This window comes from Erythrolamprus reginae, chromosome 10 (genome assembly GCF_031021105.1).
Source record: "Erythrolamprus reginae isolate rEryReg1 chromosome 10, rEryReg1.hap1, whole genome shotgun sequence".
NCBI classification, from domain to species: Eukaryota; Metazoa; Chordata; class Lepidosauria; order Squamata; family Dipsadidae; genus Erythrolamprus; species Erythrolamprus reginae.
Window position 1 is genome coordinate 14,700,364 of NC_091959.1, and position 19,782 is coordinate 14,720,145.

The 19,782-nt window shown below is 49.2% G+C and overlaps 1 protein-coding gene across 6 annotated transcripts; it reads left to right on the forward strand.

Annotated features, from left to right (window-relative positions):
• The first annotated feature begins 2,962 nt into the window (after positions 1–2,962).
• Positions 2,963–17,423, forward strand: TTLL13 (tubulin tyrosine ligase like 13). 6 transcript variants are annotated; one of them, XM_070763525.1, is made up of 16 exons: positions 2,963–3,048; positions 3,200–3,544; positions 3,661–3,701; positions 4,149–4,267; positions 5,391–5,521; positions 5,651–5,807; positions 6,457–6,600; positions 6,851–6,936; positions 7,870–8,095; positions 10,482–10,666; positions 11,722–11,910; positions 12,029–12,212; positions 13,291–13,491; positions 15,560–15,905; positions 16,703–16,943; positions 17,031–17,423. In XM_070763525.1, exons 2-16 carry the CDS (start codon positions 3,249–3,251, stop codon positions 17,101–17,103), a joined length of 2,619 nt encoding a protein of 872 aa, XP_070619626.1. In that variant the 5' UTR covers positions 2,963–3,048; positions 3,200–3,248; the 3' UTR covers positions 17,104–17,423. The 6 variants fall into 6 exon arrangements, with proteins under 6 accessions (XP_070619626.1, XP_070619622.1, XP_070619624.1 ...); XM_070763521.1 differs by having other exon boundaries at positions 17,207–17,423; XM_070763523.1 differs by having other exon boundaries at positions 2,975–3,048; positions 3,238–3,544; positions 17,207–17,423.
• The last annotated feature ends 2,359 nt before the right edge of the window (positions 17,424–19,782 follow it).

Here is a 19,782-nt window from a genome sequence, read left to right on the forward strand (position 1 = left end):
CAACAATTGCATAAGTCAGCTTTGGTGTGCAGCGACCGGATATATCAAACAGACATTGTTAGCCACAAAAATCTTGAATGTAAATCTACCATTTGTAACTGGACTAGGAAAAACAATCTTTAAAAAGGGTTGTGTTTGCTCTTTTTATTTATTTTATTTATTTATTTATTTATCTATTTATTAAATTTGTATGCCGCCCCTCTCCGTAGACTCGGGGCGGCTCACAACAGTAATAGAAAACAATATATAATACAAATCTAATAATTAAAACTAATTTAAAAAACATGCACACATCATATCATATATAAACAGTATAGGCCTGGGAAAGTTATCTCAGTTCCCCCATGCCTGACGGCAGAGGTGGGCTTTAAGGAGTTTACGAAAGGCAAGGAGGGTGGGGGCAGTTCTAATCTCAGGAGGCAGCTGGTTCCAGAGGGTCGGGGATGCCATAGAGAAGGCTCTTCCCCTGGGACCCACCAAACGACATTGTTTAGTCGACGGGACCCAGAGAAGGCCAACTCTGTGGGACCTAATCGGTCACTGGGATTCGTGCGGCAGAAGGGGGTCCCGGAGATAATCTTAATGTAACTTTTGCTGTTGTATGCCTATTGATAATTTGTCTAACCCTGACTCATTTTTGAATTTGCTGACAACCAGTCAGTAAACGAAGCAATGTCACAGAAGAGGCGATGGAGAAGGCTGTAGGATGTTTTGTCTGGGGAAATTCACATTCCCTCCCAGACCCCCTTGGGACCAACCAGGACAGAGCAGTCCCAGGACAGTCCCACAAGTAAGATTTGGTCCAGAACTAATCCCAACATGGAAGGTCTTTTATTTGCTCCTTGTACTCCTTGTCTGCATTTTTATTAGCCTTTTTATTTCCAGAAGTCAGGCTGTGGATTAAATGGTACTCCAGACAAAAGATGAGATCTTGCTTTTAGACATGATAATAGCTGTCTGGCAAGATGAGTTATGAGCTATTTTTACATTGTGAGAAATTTAATTTCTTCCTTGTAAAAATGCAAAGACAAAGAGAATAAGGAGCAACTAAAAGATCTACATGTTGGGACTAGTTCTGGACCAAATCTTCCTTGTGGGACAGAAACCAGCTCTCACCCCACCCACCCCCGTATCTCCTTCAAAAGTATACCCCCCCCCCCTTTCCAACGCCTGAGGAGGCAGGGGAGGGCTGCAGGTGTCCTGGTTGATCCCAAGGGGCCCCAGGAGTAGGTTTGAATTTCCCCAACCAAACCATCTATTTAAATTCTTAAGATTTATAGAAATAGAGCAATTTTGTTTAGCGCCATCCAATTAAGATGGATTCTAATTCCCTTATTTTCCAACCAATGAAGACTGAAGGAAATTAGCACACAATATGGTTGCATTGCTACATTATCTATCTGTTGATACTGGAGTTTTCAATATATCAGAAGATGATCAAAGGAGGAGATTGTTATATGACAAATAGACAAAATGAAAAGCTGCAAACCTCTCTTCTTCCTTTCTTTTTTTCCTTCTCTTTCCTTTCCTCTTTTCTCCTTCTTTTCTTTTCCCCCTTTCCTTCTCTTTCCTTCTTTCCTTTCCTTTCTTTCCTTTTTCTGGATCAGAGTTTATGTGAGTGCAGCGTTAAGAGGGAGGGAGGAGGATGTGTTTATGTGCTCACGTATGCTCAGGTCGTAGGGGGAGATTTAAAAAACTTTGGGGTGAAGCTTCTAATCCAGCATGAAGCCTTCTTTGCCCCAAATTGTTAACTCCAAATTCTATTTCTTCTGATCTATCCTTCTCATATTGCAGTCTATGTTCATTAAATTGACACTATACAATTTTGCCTTTTCCCTATAAATAAAAGGGAGCTCATAAAAATATACATATATATTTGGCCTTGCATGCCGCTTCAATTCAACGGACCCTTGAGTGGTTTTAAACACTATACATTTCTTAAGACAACCAAAAAATGTGCGCGCACACCCCAATCAATTCTCTTTGGAGATAAAAAATACTCTATAGAAACTGCAGGACCAACGCATTGGATTGATTTTTTTAAAAAGCATCTGGCAGCCCGTATATATCACAACCCTGAGAGGAGGGAGGGCATAAAACAGTAAAGTTGGTGAGCAGAAGAATTCGTGGCATAAAAGAGAAAGGTAAATTTCATTTTCACGAAGGTGTTTTATCAGATCTCTCCTTTTCTGCCTTTAGAAATCCACCACCATATTCGCTGCACTTTTGTCTGTTTTCTCTGATTCTTCACCGTTTCAACCTCACCGCCTGTTTCCCTCGGCTTTTCTAACCTCCGGGGCTCAGGATCCTGCTCCGCGTTGCCGCTGGCACTCCCTCCAGCATTCACGGCAAAGCCCCTGCTCTCCCACCACCATAGGTGGGCTACAAAGGTGGAACGGAGACATGTGCTCGCCCCCGGGGCTCTGAGTACTAACGAAGTCCATCGCAATTCTGCTACTATACCTGAGCAGGTAGCAGAATCGCGCGGGGTGTGTGTGTTTCGGCGCGCTTTTTTGTTCCGCGCTTTCTGCTACCTGCCCAGGTGCAGTAGTACCCTTGTAGCCCACCACCTCCCGTCCGCATCAGCCTCCCTAGCTGGCGGACTCCCCTTGCTCCCGCCGGAGAGCGCGACGTTTCCCCGCCTGCCGTTACCACCCAACACGGGTAGGCAAAGTTGGCTCTTCTATGACTTGTGGACTTCAACGCCCAGAATTCCTGAGCCAATCATGCTATCTCAGGAATTCTGGGAGTTGAAGTCATAAAAGAGCCAACTTTGCTTACCCTTGGCCCAACACGGGCCGAGCACCAACTTGTCAGCCGTAAGGGGCGGGGCGTGGGCGGAGACGTCAACCCAGACCGTCGCCCAGAAATGACGCAAGGGCTGTTAGAATCCCGCCTTCGCGTCCCTCGTTGCCGTAGCGCCAGGGCCCTGCGCGTGCTCCGTAGGTCGCCTGGCGGGCGGGGCTGCTGGTCGGCATGGTGACCGCGTTGCGGCCCGAGGGAGCCTCAGGCGCTGCCGCCGCTGCGCCAGGAGAGCCGCCGGGCTGGGTGAGCAGGGCGGCCGCGGGCGAGCCGGGCGGGCGGCCGCGAAGGAGGCTTCCACCGGCCGGTGCGCGGGGAGCGTGTCCGTCGGGGCGAGGCGGGCAGGGCGGTCGCTGGAAGCGGGCAGTAATAATGCTTGCGGTGCTCACAATGGCAGCGACCGCGCTGACGGCCCGGCTGTGGCTCCCGCCGCAGGGGCCGAGAGGATGAAGATCGGCCGAGAGGAGAGCAGCGAGTCCGAGAACGAGAGCGACGGGGAGGAGGACGACGAGGAGGAGGAGGAAGAGGAGGAGGAGGAGGAGGAAGACGGCGGCCTCTCGGACGAGTCTGCCAACGAATGCCTGAAGAGGCCGGTGGTCGAGTGGAAGGAGCCCCCGCGCGCCTCTCCTGCGGACAGAGACCCAGAGCCCGGCCAGGAACAGCCCGCGGCCGGCCCGGAGGAGCCCCCGGCGGAGGAGGCCGAGCCGGAGGAGCCCCGGCCCAAGAGGAAGAGGAGGCACCGGTGCGCTCTCGGAGGGTGGGCGGGAGGGGGTCGCAGCGCCCCGGGCCGCCTCCTGCGTGTGGGAGGCCCGCAGCTCCCGCCCGACGCGACTCCTTTCTCTCTTCTCCCCCCCCCAGGCTGCTTTCCATCAACCTCGCCAACTGCAAATACGAAAGCGGTGAGTAAAGACGGATTCTCGGGCGCTTTCCTCTCCCAACTCGGGCACAGAGATTGGCACAGAACCAAAGCAAAAGTGAAATAACTGGAGGTAACCTGACTTTCTCTCCTGTATAAAGAATGAAATTTATACAGGGGTTTCTGGAGTGGGGGAGGGGAGAAGCCCCACCTGGGCCTTTGAGGAAGAAGCCGCAGGCAGGAGTTGGTTTTGCACTCCAAAGGAGGATAACATCTCCCTTGGTTAGCTTTGTGCAGCAATGAGCCATTGCTGTCTAATCTGGACCAGGAGAGCCACTGGGTCCCTTGCTGGGATTCCAGGGCCTCCCTTGGAGGGGTTGAATAATCTGAACGATCCTTCTTGATGCTCAAGTGCCTGTAGCTTCTGCAAGCAAGGCCAGAAGATCACTGGATGCCTCTTGGAACCAGCTTTGTCTTTCCTTTGCTGCAGTTAGGCGAGCGGCTCGGCGCTGTGGCCTGAAAGAAGTAGGGGAGGATGAGGAGTGGACCGTTTACTGGACTGACTGCTCAGTTTCCCTGGAGCGTGTCATGGAAATGAAAAGGTTCCAGGTACCCAGCACAGCCAGGGGCTAAGGGAGCGGAGAAAATTAAGTTCTTTTATAGCTTGGGAAGGCTGGCTGACTGCCAAGTTCTTAAAGTGAGGAGCTGTCTCCTGGATCTGAGGGGTTGGGAGATGGGAAGGGAGAGGGAGAGGCACTAGGGCCTTTGATATCCCATGGCAGGGCATATACTGCCTGCTTCATGTATCTCCCAACAGTGCCAAAAGATTAGAAGAACCTCAGAAGAATGAGAATAGGGATTCATCAGAGAGGGGCCATAGCTATGTACTGTATTTCTATAATACTGTTTTTCTATAGTATTTCCTCCAGCACCCTCATATTCTTTTATGTAGCAAATCACTTTGTTTAATTCGACTTTTATTATTATTATAAAGTTTATGAGCCGGGGTGGCGCAGCAGGTAGAGTGCTGTACTGCAGGCCACTGAAGCTGACTATAGATCTGAAGGTCAGCGGTTCAAATCTCATCACCGGCTCAAGGTTGACTCAGCCTTCCATCCTTCCGAGGTGGGTCAAATGAGGACCCGGATTGTGGGGGCAATAGCCTAGCTCTGTTAAAAAGTGCTATTGCTAACATGTTGTAAGCCGCCCTGAGTCTAAGAAGACTGGCATAAAAATCGAATGAATGAATGAATGAATGAATGAATGAATGAATGAATGAATGAATGAATGAATGAATGAATAAATAATAATAACAACTACAATACAACAAAATACAAACCACAAATCTAATATTAAAAACAGTTATAAAACCCATTATAAAACAGTCATACCATTCAATTAAATCAAGCAAAAAATGAAACAGCTAAGGGTCAATTATGTCCCCCAAGCCTGGCGGCATAGGTGGGTTTTCAGTAGTTTGCGAAATGTTTAGTTATTGTTTAGTTATTGGGTAAAGTGAATAAAAAGTTGCTAACGTGCCTTTATTTTTTCTTATGGAGGTTGGGGTTGGGGTTTTTTTCTATGTGTTCATAATTGCTTTATGAAATGTTGAAGCTGTTTGGGAAATGCACTCCGTGACTGAAAAGTGGGGCAAAGCCTTCTGCAGAGCAACAAAATGAACGCTGTGCCAAGGTGCTTCCATTTCCTTCTCCTGCTTTTTTTTTCATTCCAGAAAATCAACCACTTTCCTGGCATGGCCGAAATCTGCCGCAAGGACCTGCTGGCCCGCAACCTCAACCGGATGCTGAGGCTCTTTGCTAAGGAGTACTGCATCTTCCCACGCACCTGGTGCTTGCCAGCCGAGTAAGTGAACGAGTGAACAGTGGCCGTGGTTGTGCCAGCCATGGGGAATGCTCTCAGGCGACACGGCGTGAGAGTCTGGGGGCACGCGTGGCGCTCGCACATGCCAGTCCCTGTGTTGTCTTTCTGCAGCTATGGTGACTTCCAGGCCTATGGGCGAACGAGGAAGAACAGGACGTACATTTGCAAGCCGGACAGTGGCTGCCAGGGGCGGGGCATCTTCATTACCCGGAACCCCAAGGAAATAAAGCATGGCGAGCACATGATCTGCCAGCAATATATTACTAAGGTGGGCCTGGGACTCTGGGGGCGAGCAGTTGCCCAGCCCTAGGACAGAGACCCTGAGTTCCAGGCGGTTGAGAATGTGGTCTCGGCTACAGGTCCTTGGGGCTAGAATCAGCCGGCCAGGAATTGTTGTTGTTATTATTATTATTATTAATTATTATTATTATTATTTATTAGATTTGTATGCCACCCCTCTCCGAGGACTCAGGATGGCTCACAACAATAATAAAATACAATAAGCAATGGTACAAATCTAATATTAGTAAAAACTAGAATTAAAACCCCTTAATATTAAAAAACAATCAATACTACACAATCATACCATTCTCTATTGCTATAATCAGCAGGGGGGGGGGAATCAGTCCCCCCATGCCTGGCGACATAAGTGGGTCTTTAACATCTTGCAGAAGACAGGGAGGGTGGGGGCAATTCAAATCTTGGGGGGAGTTGATTCTAGAGAGCCGGGGCCGCCACAGAGAAGGCTCTTCCCCTGGGTCCCGCCAAAAGGCATTGTTTAGTCGACGGGACCCGGAGAAGGCCAACTCTGTGTGACCTAACTGGTCACTGGGACTCGTGCGGCAGAAGGCAGTCCCTTAGTTATTCTGGTCCGATGCCATGTTCCTTTCTCTCAGTCTCTCCTCCTTTCTTTGTAGCCCTTCCTCATTGATGGCTTTAAGTTTGACATGCGCATTTATGTCTTGGTCACCTCCTGCGACCCCCTGAAGATCTTTGTCTATGACGAGGGGCTGGCCCGCTTTGCCACCATGAGGTACATCGAGCCCAACAGCAGCAACCTGGTAAAGAAGCCCAGGAACTGGCATTCGCTTTGTAGGGAGATAAGCTGTTGGTGTCAGACGGGGTTTTTGGGAGTGGCTATGGAGAACGTGACGTGGTGAATGCCATCCTCGGGCCCGCAGGGCTCCTCGGGATGGCCCCTTGGTGGTGCAGGGGGGGCAAGGAGAAGGGGAAGCCGGTGGGCAAGGGGAGAATTCCAGGGGCCTTCAGGCGAGGGGAGTCAGGCTCTCCCTCCCAACGTCTCTCTCACAGGATGACATCTGTATGCACTTGACCAACTATGCCATCAACAAGCATAATGAGAATTTTGTGCGGGATGACAACACAGGCAGCAAGAGGTATTGCTTGCAGGAGAGGAAACAGCACTTCTGCTAATGGGGACTGGGGGTCAGGGTGGGGGGATAGGACACCAGGTGCCCATTTGTAGGAAACTCCACTTTTCTCAACTCCGTGAAACAGCTGCTTTGAAAAAAGTGGTTGACTTGTGTGGCTTCCGAGGGGGGCAACCAGGCATGCCTGCATCCTGGGGGGGAAAGGCTCCATCACCATCACCATCTCAGAAGGAGCTGGGAGAAAACGCTGTATCTTATTTATTTATTTATTTATTTATTATTTAGATTTGTATGCCGCCCCTCTCCGCAGACTCGGGGCGGCTCACAACAAAGTGAAACAATTTACAACAAATCTAAATTACAGTTTAAAAATATTTTAAAACCCCCATTTTCTAAACAAACATACATACAAACATACCATTCATAAATTGTATATGCCGGGGGGGAGATGACTCAGTTCCCCCATGCCTGACGACAAAGGTGGGTCTTAAGGAGCTTACGAAAGGCAAGGAGAGTAGGGGCAGTTCTAATCTCCGGGGGGAGTTGGTTCCAGAGGGTCGGGGCCGCCACAGAGAAGGCTCTTCCCCTGGGGCCCACCAACCGACATTGTTTAGTTGACGGGACCCGGAGAAGACCCACTCTGTGGGACCTAATCGGTTGCTGGGATTCATGCGGCAGCAGGCAGTCTCGGAGATATTCTGGTCCAGTGCCATGAAGGGCTTTATCTTAGATGGCTATGTCTACCCTGCTCAAGGCCGGGACCCCTGTGCATCCCTTTGTGACCGGGAGGGATGTGGCTGCACCCCAAGGGAAAGCCAGGCTCCCTTGGAAGGGCCTAGAGTTCCTGGGGGGGGGGGGAGGCTATTGTCCAGTGATCCGGGGCTGGCTTGTAGTAGAATTGCGCCTGCAGTAGATCTTCTTCCTCCCCTGACTCAACAGGAAGCTCTCCACCTTGAACACTTGGATGCGGGAGCACAGCTACGACATAGGCGAACTGTGGCGGGACATCGAGGACATCATAATCAAAACGCTCATTGCTGCTCATCCAGTTCTGAAGCACAACTATCGCACTTGCTTCCCCAACCACATCTCTGGCTGTGCCTGCTTTGAGATTCTGGGCTTCGACATCCTCCTCGATCGGAAACTCAAGCCGTGGCTTCTGGAGGTAGGTACCCTTCTTCCCAAGGCCCTTTGACAGTGAGATGGTTGAGATATAAATTAAATAAAGGGCCCATCAGAGGCAGGAAGAGCTGGCTGGGGTTTACCTGCTCTAGCACCTGCTGAATTTTGAAGGAAATAGGAATGAGGTCATTGAAAGTTGGGGATGAAGTAGAATAGAATAGAATAGAATTTTTATTGGCTAAGTGTGATTGGACACACAAGGAATTTGTCTTGGTGCATATTTATTTGTTTTTTTGTTGATTGATTGATTGGAGACTCGGAGCGGCCAACAGCAACAATAAAACAGTGTACAATAGTGTACAATACTAAAAACGATTAAAAACCCATTAATATAAAAACCAAACATACATACATACATACATACATACATACATACATACATACATACATGCCATGCATAGAATTGTAAAGGCCTAGGGGGAAAGAGTATCTCAGTTCCCCCATGCCTGGCGGCAGAGGTGGGTTTTAAGTAGCTTACGAAAGGTAAGGAGGGTGGGGGCAATTCTAATCTCGGGGGGGAGTTGGTTCCAGAGGGCCGGGGCCGCCACAGAGAAGGCTCTTCCCCTGGGTCCCGCCAAGCGACATTGTTTAGTTGATGGGACCTGGAGAAGATCCACTCTGTGGGACCTAACTGGTCGCTGGGATTCGTGCAGCAGAAGGCGGTCCCTGAGATAATCTGGTCCAGTGCCATGGAGGGCTTTATAGGTCATAACCAACACTTTGAATTGTGATCGGAAACTGATCGGCAACCAATGCAGACTGAGGAGTGTTGGTGTAACATGGGCATATTTGGGAAAGCCCATGATTGCTCTCGCAGCTGCATTCTGCACGATCTGAAGTTTCCAAACATTTTTCAAAGTAGCCCCATGTAGAGAGCATTACAGTAGTCAATCCTCGAGGTGATGAGGGCATGAGTGACCGTGAGCAGTGACTCCCAGTCCAAGTAGGGTCGCAACTGGTACACAAGGCGAACCTGGGCGAACGCCCCCCTCGCCACAGTTGAAAGATGTTTCTCTAATGTGAGCTGTCATATGCTCTCAGCGTCCATAAAATAAGATATACATTTGTCAAGAATCATGTGGTACAACACTTAATGATTGTCATAGGGGTCAAATAAGCAAGGAAGAAGCAATATTAATAAAAATCTTAGGATATAAGCAACAAGTTACAGTCATACAGTCAACATGGGAGGAAATGGGTGATAGGAATGATGAGAAAAACTAGTAGAATAGGGCAATCTTTTTAAACATCCACCCAGCAGTAAAAGCCCAGTCTCTGTTGCCAGCTCTTCCCATCATCCCCTTCAGCAGAGAATTTCCTGAGCACTTCTCTTTGAGACCCAAAGGAACAGATTCATCTGCCCGAAGGGTCACCCATCTTTTATTCTTAGCAGTAGTTGTGGAGATTCTCAGTCATCCAGGCCACGGTTGTTCCAAAGGTGCTTTTCAAGAGCCAACTAAACTTTCTGGTCTCTCTTTGAAGATGTTTCCCTTCTCATCCAAGAAGCTTCCTGGGTGAGAAGCGAAACGTCTTCAAAGGAAAACCAGAAAGTCCAGTTGCCACTTAAAAAAGCACCTTTGGGATATTCTTGGTAGCATTCTCTCCTAACCAAAGTCCTATGTGCAGCCTTAAAAGCTGTTTTTAAAAGGAATTTATTTATTTATTTATTTATTCATTTGTCCAATACACAAATGTATAGGAAGAAAAATAGACATGTAGTAATATATATAAGGGTAAAGTGAACTTAGAGGAAAGAATATATGAAGAAAAGAAAATATATGATAAGTGAGAGAAAGGAAAGACAATTGGACAGGGGACGAAAGGCACACCAGTGCACTTATGTACGCCCCTTACTGGCCTCTTAGGAACCTGGAGAGGTCAATCATGGAGAGTCTAAGGGAGAAGTGTTGGGGGTTAGGGGTTGACACAATTGAGTCCGGTAATGAGTTCCACGCTTCGATAACTTGATTGTTGAAATCATATTTTTTACAGTCAAGTTTGGAGCGGTTCGTATTAAGTTTGAATCTGTTGCGTGCTCTTGTGTTGTTGCGGTTGAAGCTGAAGTAGTCATTGACCGGTAGGACGTTGCAGCATATGATCTTGTGGGCAATACTCAAATCGTGTTTTAGGTGCCGTAGTTCTAGGCTTTCTAGGCCCAGGATTGTTAGTCTATTTTCGTAGGATATTCTGTTTCGAGTGGAGGAGTGAAGGGCTCTTCTGGTGAAATATCTTTGGACATTTTCAAGGGTGTTGATGCCTGAGATGTGGTAAAAACCAAGAAGAGATCATCAAAGAGACGTTGCGGTTCCTTAGGTCAAAATGAATGCGAATGCCGCCTGGGGGTTGGGGGTGTCTGATCCCTCTTTCAGGTCAACCATTCTCCCAGCTTCACCACGGATTCACGTCTGGACCGGGAAGTGAAGGACGCCTTGCTCTGTGATGCCATCAGTCTCATCAACCTGCGGGCCTGTGACAAAAAGAAGGTGCTGGAAGAAGACAAGCGGCGGGTGAAGGAGCGCCTTCTGCAGCCCCACCAGCAGCCCCGAGAGGCCAGGTAGATCTGGGAGCCCTTTCGCGGAGGGCCCTCCCCATTCTCTCTCCAGCGGGGGAGATAGTTGTAGAGCGCACTAAAGATCACTGTGCTACACAAGTGATGAGCCGGGGTGGCGCAGCAGGTAGAGTGCTGTACTGCAGGCCACTGAAGCTGACTTGTAGATCTGAAGGTCAGCGGTTCAAATCTCATCACCAGCTCAAGGTTGACTCAGCCTTCCATCCTTCCGAGGTGGGTAAAATGAGGATTGTGGGGGCAATAGCCTAGCTCTGTTAAAAAAGTGCTATTGCTAGCATGTTGTAAGCCACCCTGAGTCTAAGGAGAAGAGTGACATAAAAATCAAACAAACAAACAAATAAATAAGGCAGTGCAAGAGTGCCTCCTATCAGAATCAGAGGAGGGGCAGAGCGAGACAGAGGGGCAGGGAAGAGAGAGAGAGAGAGAGAGGAAGAGAGAGACACACAGAAATATACAGAGAGAGGAGATCAAAAGGTTTTGTGCCCCCCCTTGTTTTTTAACAACCAGTTGTCCTAATTTTACTTATTTACTTACTTACTTACTTACTTACTTACTTACTTACTTACTTACTTACTTACTTACTTATTTATTTGGATTTGTCTGCTGCCCCTCTCCGAGGACTCGGGGCGCCTCACAGCAGTACAGTAATCCAAATAATATACATTAAAATAATCTTTAAAAATTCTAGCTTTAAAAACTTACATTAACACGCATTCAATAAAATCATACTAAAAAAAATTCATTGGTCGGGGGAAGATCTAGTAACCCCAGGCCTGGCGACAAAGATGAGTTTTTAAACTCTTTCCAAAGGCAAGGAGGGTGGGGGCAGTGCGAATCTCTGGGGGGAGCTGATTCCTAACGTCCGGCTGGTAGGCCTAGCTGGGGGAGGGGGGTGTTTCCTGTGACTGGGTGTGAGTGAGTGAGGTCGACTTGTCCATGCCTACTCAGGTTTTGTGGCTCCTGATGTTTTCTTTTCTGTGGGAAACAGGTCCAAATGGCTCAGTGGGTCTGTGGTTTAGGGCCACCTCTTTATCTTGCAGGCGTGAACAGATGGAGAGCAGCCACGCCGCCTGGCTGGCCCAGTCCGAGAAGTACGAGAACAGCCACCTGGGCCACTACCGGCGCATCTTCCCCTCCTATGGCACTGAAAAGTACAGCCCCTTTTTCAAGCACAGCGGATCCCTCTTCCAAGAGACGGTGGCCTCCAAGGCCAGAGAAGAGTGTGCCAGGTAGATGGGGGGGGGGCGTGGGGAGAGAAATGGGACTTTGACTGAGTCCCAATGAAACTCTTGGCAAGTCTGAGAGCCGCCTATGTGGCTGCTGACCGTGTGGCCCCTTCCGCCCCAGGCAGCAGCTGGAGGAGATCCGCCAGAAACAGGAGCAGAGGGAGAACACAGCCGGGAGGAAGAAGCGGGAAGGGAAGGAGAGCTTGCAGGGAGAGTCGGCTGGGGAGAAGGCCCAGGAGAAGAGCAAGGGCAAGGCTGCCCTCACCCGAATGGCCTACAGCCACAGCAAGACCTGGAGCCCCAAGGTGACCTGACAGCAGGGTGCATGGGGGGGGGGGGCGCGCGGCGGCTCTCCCTCAATTCCTGCATGGCAAATTTATTTATTTATTTATTTATTAATCAGATTTGTATGCTGCCCCTCTCCGCAGACTCGGGGCGGCTCACAGCAATAATAATACAATGAAAACAAATCTAATATTTAAGTTAATTTAAAAAAACCCAATTTAGAAACCAATCACACATACTAGCATACCATGCATAAATTTTATAAGCCTAGGGGGAAGGGAAAGTATCAATTCCCCCATGCCTGACGACAGAGGTGGGTTTTAAGGAGCTTACTTAAGGCTAGGAGGGTGGGGGCAACTCTGATATGTGGGGGGAGTTGGTTTCAAAGGGTCGGGGCCGCCACAGAGAAGGCTCTTCCCCTGGGTCCCGCCAAACGACATTGTTTAGTTGACGGGACCCGGAGAAGGCCAACTCTGTGGGACCTAACTGGTCGCTGGGATTCGTACGGCAGAAGGCGGTCCTGGAGATATTCTGGTCCGGTGCCATGAAGGGCTTTATAGGTCATGACCAGCACTTTGAATTGTGACCGGAAACTGATCGGCAACCAATGCAGACTGCGGAGTGTTGGTGTGACATGGGCGTATTTAGGAAAGCATGGACCTCGGCCCAGATGGAGTCCAGGGAGAGTGGGTTTCCACCCAGTGCTGCAGGAAACTGATCTTGATTGGTGTGGCCTTCAAAAGAGACCACCAGGTGGCCGAAATCCGAGGATCATGTGTTGCCTCTTCCCTCGGCTGGCTGGCTGGCTGGCTGGCTGCCCTTGAGTGATGTGCAGAGGGCCCAGGACAAGACAGGGTCTCAGTGGGGCCTGGTGTGCTCAGGAGCCAGCAAGGACCCTTCAGCCTTGGAGCTGCTGAGCAGCTGACCATAGTGGGGTCCAGCACAAGCCAAGAAATCTCGGGCTAGAAACTCCCACTCCCGGCATCGGTTCTAGTCAAAGAGCCTCTGGTTTTACTTTCTGGGAAGTGTTTAAACGTGAATTGACATGGGCATATGTGAATTTTTTTTAAATGAGCAAGCTGCTGTTTTGCTTCCCAGATGGCCTCCTTACAGTACGACAGCATGTCTCCCCAAGCCATAGTGGAGGAAGAGGAAGTCGAGAGGGTCAAGGCCCTCCTGCGGCGAGAGAACCTCATCCGGGGGCTTGGCATCGTGGACCAGCTCACACGCCTGCTGCGCAGCGGCGAGACGAAGCCTGTGGAAGCCCAGAGGCCCCACATCAATGTGTCTGAATGCCAGGTGACCATCTGCACAGGCCCATCGTCCCGGGGAAGAGCTGGGCACCAGTGCCGGTGGGGTGGTCCAGTGGGGAAACTCCAGGCAGCCTGGAGCTGGGTAGGACCAACTTGAGGCAGAAATCCGATGAGTGGGAGCCCACTGCTTCTCCACTCGGTCGTTTTTTTTACTGCCATTAGATTTTCCCAATTTTCAGCCACAGTCTGCCCCTCACTAACCTAAATGGATTTATTTATTTATTTATTTATTTATTATTTAGATTTGTATGCCACCCTTCTCCGCAGACTCGGGGCGGCTCACAGCAAAATTAAACAATTCATGACAAATCTAAATTATAATTTAAAATATTTTAAAAAAAACCATTACTAAAACAAACATACATACAAACATACCAGACATAAATTGTATATGCCCGGGGGATATGTCTCAGTTCCCCCATGCCTGAAGGCAAACGTGGGTTTTAAGGAGCTTACGAAAGGCAAGGAGAGTAGGGGCAGTTCTAATCTCTGGGGGGAGCTGGTTCCAGAGTGTCGGGGCCGCCACAGAGAAGGCTCTTCCCCTGGGGCCCGCCAACCGACATTGTTTAGTTGTTCAAGTTTTTAGAGCAGTCTTCAGTGTGGCATCCTGTGCAGCTTTTGATGGGGCTGAGGGATTTCTCTGGTTGTCTTTGCTTGGAACTAAACTCCCTCCCTGCCTTGGCCACTGTTTTTGTTCCTTCTCCTTCTCTTCAGTGCCAGGGTGTGTTTGCACCATCTTAAAATTGGCGTCTGAAAGAGGAGAGCACTCAAAGCCCGAAGCAAAATCCCCTGGAGCTCTGGCTTCCATTGATGTGATCTAATGACTGGCTTGGACTTGTCTTTGCCCCTTCAGATAATATAGCAATCAGTTGTCTAATTTGGAAGTTTAAGTTTAATCAGATTTGTATGCCGCCCCTCTCCGCAGACTCGGGGCGGCTCACAGCAATAGCAATACAATGTAAAACAAATCTAATATTTAAGTTAATTTAAAAAACACCACAAATTAAAACCAATCATACATACTAGCGTACCATGCATAAATTTTATAAGCCTAGGGGGAAGGAACATGTCAATTCCCCCATGCCTGACGACAGAGGTGGGTTTTAAGGAGCTTACGAAAGGCTAGGAGGGTGGGGGCAACTCTGATATCTGGGGGGAGTTGGTTCCAAAGGGTCGGGGCTGCCACAGAGAAGGCTCTTCCCCTGGGTCCCGCCAAACGACATTGTTTAGTTGACGGGACCCGGAGGCGGCCAACTCTGTGGGACCTAACTGGTCGCTGGGATTCGTGCGGCAGAAGGCGGCCCCGGAGATATTCTGGTCCAGTGCCATGAAGGGCTTTATAGGTCATAACCAACACTTTGAATTGTGACCGGAAACTGATCGGCAACCAATGCAGACTGCGGAGTGTTGGTGTGACATGGGCGTATTTAGGAAAGCCCATGATAGCTCTCGCAGCTGCATTCTGCACGATCTGAATTTTCCGAACACTTTTCAAAGGTAGCCCCATGTAGAGAGCATTACAGTAGTCGAGCCTCGAGGTGATGAGGGCATGAGTGACTGTGAGCAGTGACTCCCGGTCCAAATAGGGCCGCAACTGGTGCACCAGGCAAACCTGGGCAAACGCCCCCATCGCCACAGCTGAAAGATGTTTCTCTAATGTGAGCTGTGGATCGAGGAGGACGCCCAAGTTGCGAACCCTCTCTGAGGGGGTTAGAAGGGCCCAGATATGCCGTTAATAACTTTCTGATTTGTAGTGTGCCTTTAAGCAACTCCCTGGACTAGTCGCTGCAACTAGTCAAGGTTTTTCAGAGGTTGCTGCCTCCTTCCTGTGGCTAAGAGACAAGGACCGACCTGAGGTCAGCCTGCTGACTTCTCACCTGGACACCAAAACAGGCTTTCATTTCCCAATTTGAGGCATTAAACCACCTGCCTCCTACAAGGGCAGGGCGATGCATTGCAGAAAACCTGCCCCTTTCAGAGCCCGGTGGGAACCGGTGGATGGCACAGGAAGGTGGTTTTTCCGAAAACTTCAAATGGATGCTTTTGTCTTCCAGCCCAACTTTCTACAGGACGTGTTCCACAACCACAGCACCCAGGACCTGATGACCCTCGTCCCGCTCTCCCTCCTGAGGGGCTCGGCTCAGGAGCTCGGCCGCCAGTACCTGCAGCAGCAGCAACCCACAGCCCGAGTCCAGCTGCTGGGAAACCAAAGCTTCATCCCGACTATCCTGGGAGCCCTCTCAGGCCTTGGCCCCCCTCGCGAGCCCCAGCTCCACTTCCAGCCACCCAGGAACCTCAGCTGGCTGGGCACGGCCATGGTGGGCGAACCGTGCACTCTGGCGCGGATGCTGAAAGCAGGAGGGCAGCGTTTTGCCAGTGCCAAGAACAAAGCAGAAGGCAGTGAGTGTCTGCAGGGGCCTCCCCTGTCTGCCAGCGTGCCAGGGCTCAGAAACGTGGCCCACTTGTCTGGGCACCCATGCAGCCTAGGGAGCTTCCTTGCCCCCTTTTGCCCAGTGCGGAGGAAACAGTGTTGGCTCTGCAGTTTGGATCTGCACCAGACACCCCTCAGTGCAATTAACTGGGGCGGGTGGGCTGGGGTAGAAGCTGTGCACCTTCCTACAGTGTGTGCTGTATACAAGGCCATTCTGCCCCCGAGAACCACCTCACCTCCGGCAACCGTTTTGGCCACAGAAAAGGGGCAGGAAGGGAGTTCTGGACTTGTAGCTGCTATGGACCTTGGGGTGCAGAAGAGATCAGGGTCCATTTACGGAGTTGCAGCTCTCCTGCCTGCTTCTGGCCAAGACCCTCAGTCTGGAGGACAGAAGGAAAAGGGGGGACATGATCGAAACATTTAAATATATTAAAGGGTTAAATAAGGTTCAGGAAGGAAGTGTTTTTAATAGGAAAGTGAACACAAGAACAAGGGGACACAATCTGAAGTTAGTTGGGGGAAAGATCAAAAGCAACATGAGAAAATATTATTTCACTGAAAGAATAGTAGATCCTTGGAACAAACTTCCAGCAGACGTGGTAGATAAATCCACAGTAACTGAATTTAAACATGCCTGGGATAAACATATATCCATCCTAAGATAAAATACAGAAAATAGTATAAGGGCAGACTAGATGGACCATGAGGTCTTTTTCTGCCATCAGACTTCTATGTTTCTATCTTTCTATGCCGTTTCCTTCTCCAGACAGAGTTTCGTCGGGCAGGAGACCCCTGTACATGGGCCACGGCTCCCTGAATTGCCTGTCCCAGCCTGGGAACGTCGCCGGCCCCCTGTACGGCAGCTTCCCCTTCCCGTCCGTGGCGACTCCTCTGCACCGTGCTGGCCTGCATGGCCTGGCCATCAACTCCGCTTCGGCCCCGCTCATCCGGCGCGGGAGTCCCCATCGTGCCAGCTCTGTGGCTGCTCTGCATTCCAGCCAAGCCAGGTAGCAACCCCCTCCCTTCTCCCCTCCACCCGAGTTGGGGCCCAGCCTGCGACTCCTAGCCAGCTGGCCTTTTCTTCCTTCCTTCAGGAAGGGACCTGACCTGAAATGTCAGCGGATCCTTGGAGTCCAGAGTTGGGGCTGGGGGCCACCTATTTACTGATCCATACACCAGGGGGCAAGAGCAGAGAATGAATCTCTGCCCTGGTGCATCCAGACCGCTGCAACTCTTTCAGCCATTCTCCCCAAAACTTCCACCTCTGCAGAGCCGTGTTTCCCCTCCAGCTAACAGCGACTTCGGAGAACGGTTCCATGCGCTTGGGCTGCACGCCTCCTCTGCTCTCTCTGCAAGCCAGGTTCCCGCTGCAGATGCCGGTCAGCCTGCCCAAGCCCTGGGTCAATTCTTGAAAAGCCCTATGGGCTGCGAAGAGGTTTCTTTTGTAGCCAACTTTGTATTAAAGTTTTATACAGTTCTACCCACAAGGATGCATCACCCTGTCATTTTTGGGAGGACCCTGAGGCTGCATGGAGCCAGGTGCCTATTTAGTCCTGCAGAGCTTGATAAGGGCAACAGTTGTTTTTCTCTTAATATACAGTTACATTGACCTTTGCACCCACCAGCCTCTTGTTTTTCACACTTGTTGGCTTTACACTTCATGATTTACGGTAATTATCCTTTCAAAGCTTTCCATGCTGGTAGCCTTGTGGTCACTTTGCAAAGAGAGAGCTACTGAAACCTAGATAACTTGCTGCTAATTTGTGCCTCAGTACTGAATGTAGGATTTGCAGGGCAGATACTAAGGAACTAGAATAGCAAGTGTGTCGTCCGGACAGGAAATGAGTTTGCAGAAATTTGATTAAGAAATTATCCTGGAACAAGACAAGGATGCCCACTATCGTCTTTACTATTTATATTGACTTTGGAAGTCTTGAACAGGAATATTAGACAAGATTCAGAAATTAAAGGAATGGAGATAAGAGAGGAAAGATATAAATTACAAGCATTTGCAGACAATTTAGTATTTATTATAGAAGAACCATTGGAGACAATTCCTAAACTATTAAAAAAGATAAGGAGTTTGGAGGATTGAAAATAAATAAGAGAAAAAATTAAAGTTATAATAAAAAATCTTATGTAAAAACAAAAGGAGCAATTGTCAGAAAAAGTGGACTGGCAAATAGTCAAAGTTAAATATGGTACAGTACTTGGGAATATATCTAACAGCAAGAGGTGCAAGGATAAAAGATAGCTATGCAAAATTATTTAAGCTTTGCTTTTTGTGACTTTCTGGCAAGCCAAGGCAGTGTGAAAGTCATTGCCTGTGTTACTAACTTAAGAACTTCTCTGATTCATTTAACATAGAAAGATCATAAAATGGGATGAAAGTCGGTTAATACATCTCACTTAGCAACAGAAATGTTGGGTTCAGTTATACTTGTAAATTGAGGACTACCTGTACTCCAGAATTCAATTCCCCGAGTTGCTTTTGGGCAAATTTTAGAGTCCCCAAATCTCCTCCTCCCTGGAGCTGTTGAGTTTAGGCAAAGGGCAGAAATCAGTGAATGAGGACGAAGTGTCTGGCAGGCCCTGGTTTCTGCTATAACACAAGAGAGGAGTTATGATTTGATTGGAGCGGAACATTTTATTTCTTCATGTATTTATTAGTTTTTTAATCCTATTTTTATAAGTAATTCAACATAGTGAACATACCTAATACTCCTTCCTCCTCCTCCTCCTCCTTTCCTGTGTGGCAAGTTGGGCTGAGAGAAAGGGACAGGCCCAAAGTTACCCAGCTGACTTTCTTGCCTTGCTTAGAGAGCTTGTTGTCTTAGTAAACTGGAAGAGCTAGCTTGTGTAAGCAGCCTCTCTTCCAGAAGTTAATTGAAAAAAGCAGGTTAATCCCCTCTTTTTTTTTACTGTGGGTTGAGGGTGGATATTTGTGGGTTTGTTAAAAGGCCTGAAAGCTGTTCCTGTTGAGTCAGCTCTACAGTTTATAAACTATGGAATAGAAACTCAGTTCTTTCTAAGGGGAGGCTGACTTTTGTCGGAAAAATCAGTTTGCAAATGAAAAAGTTTAAGACAACAAAAGGTGCCTTGGCAACAACTCCTTTTAACAGAACACTCACTGCACTGTGCATTCCCTGAATTGGAAGATGCCAACGTTTCTTCTAAGACCATACAAAACTCCTGTAGACAACAGAAGTACTAACTCGAGATCTATTATACAACTTTCTTTGATGTACACTGAGAGCATCTGCACCAAGACAAATTCCTTGTGTGCCCAATCACACTTGTCCAATAAAGAATTCTATTCTATACTACTGCTATACTACTTGTGAATGAACAAGCACGATCCTTTACTCCTCTTTCTGAAATGTATGTCTCCGCCATTATTCTTTTCGAAGAGACCCCTCGAGCGTCTTGAGAAACCCCTGCGGCGAGCCCCGATTATTTGCTTTGGATCCCGAGTTTCCTTGGGCCAACCGTGCGAAACGCCCTGCCTGAGCCCAGCCCTTCTTCTTAAAGGCCCCCGGCCGGGTGAGGCTGACAAACAGCTCTGCCATTGAATGCACAAGATGACCAGTATTTCCAGGCAAAAGAGCCAAGCTGTCCGGGGGCCTCGCCTGCACCTCCATGGGCCGGTCCTCCCAGCCGGGCTTCGCCAGCCTGCCTGGAAGGCCTCCTGCGCTGCCTATGCAGGGCTCGAGCCGCCTCAGCTCCCCGTGGCGCCAAAGACCTTCACACAAACAAGGTGAGCGCGACCCATAGCAAGGAATCGCACGCACGAACGCAAAGCCAGGCCCCTCCCCCACCCCAAGCCGTCTTTCCGGCGGGAGCGAC

Coding starts and splice junctions, on each gene's coding strand:
- TTLL13 (XM_070763521.1), top strand. CDS start 3,249: ATGAAGATCGGCCGAGAGGAGAGCAGCGAGTCCGAGAACGAGAGCGAC. Junction 5,522..5,650: donor ACCTGGTGCTTGCCAGCCGA/GTAAGTGAACGA, acceptor GTCTTTCTGCAG/CTATGGTGACTTCCAGGCCT. Junction 10,667..11,721: donor CAGCAGCCCCGAGAGGCCAG/GTAGATCTGGGA, acceptor TTTATCTTGCAG/GCGTGAACAGATGGAGAGCA.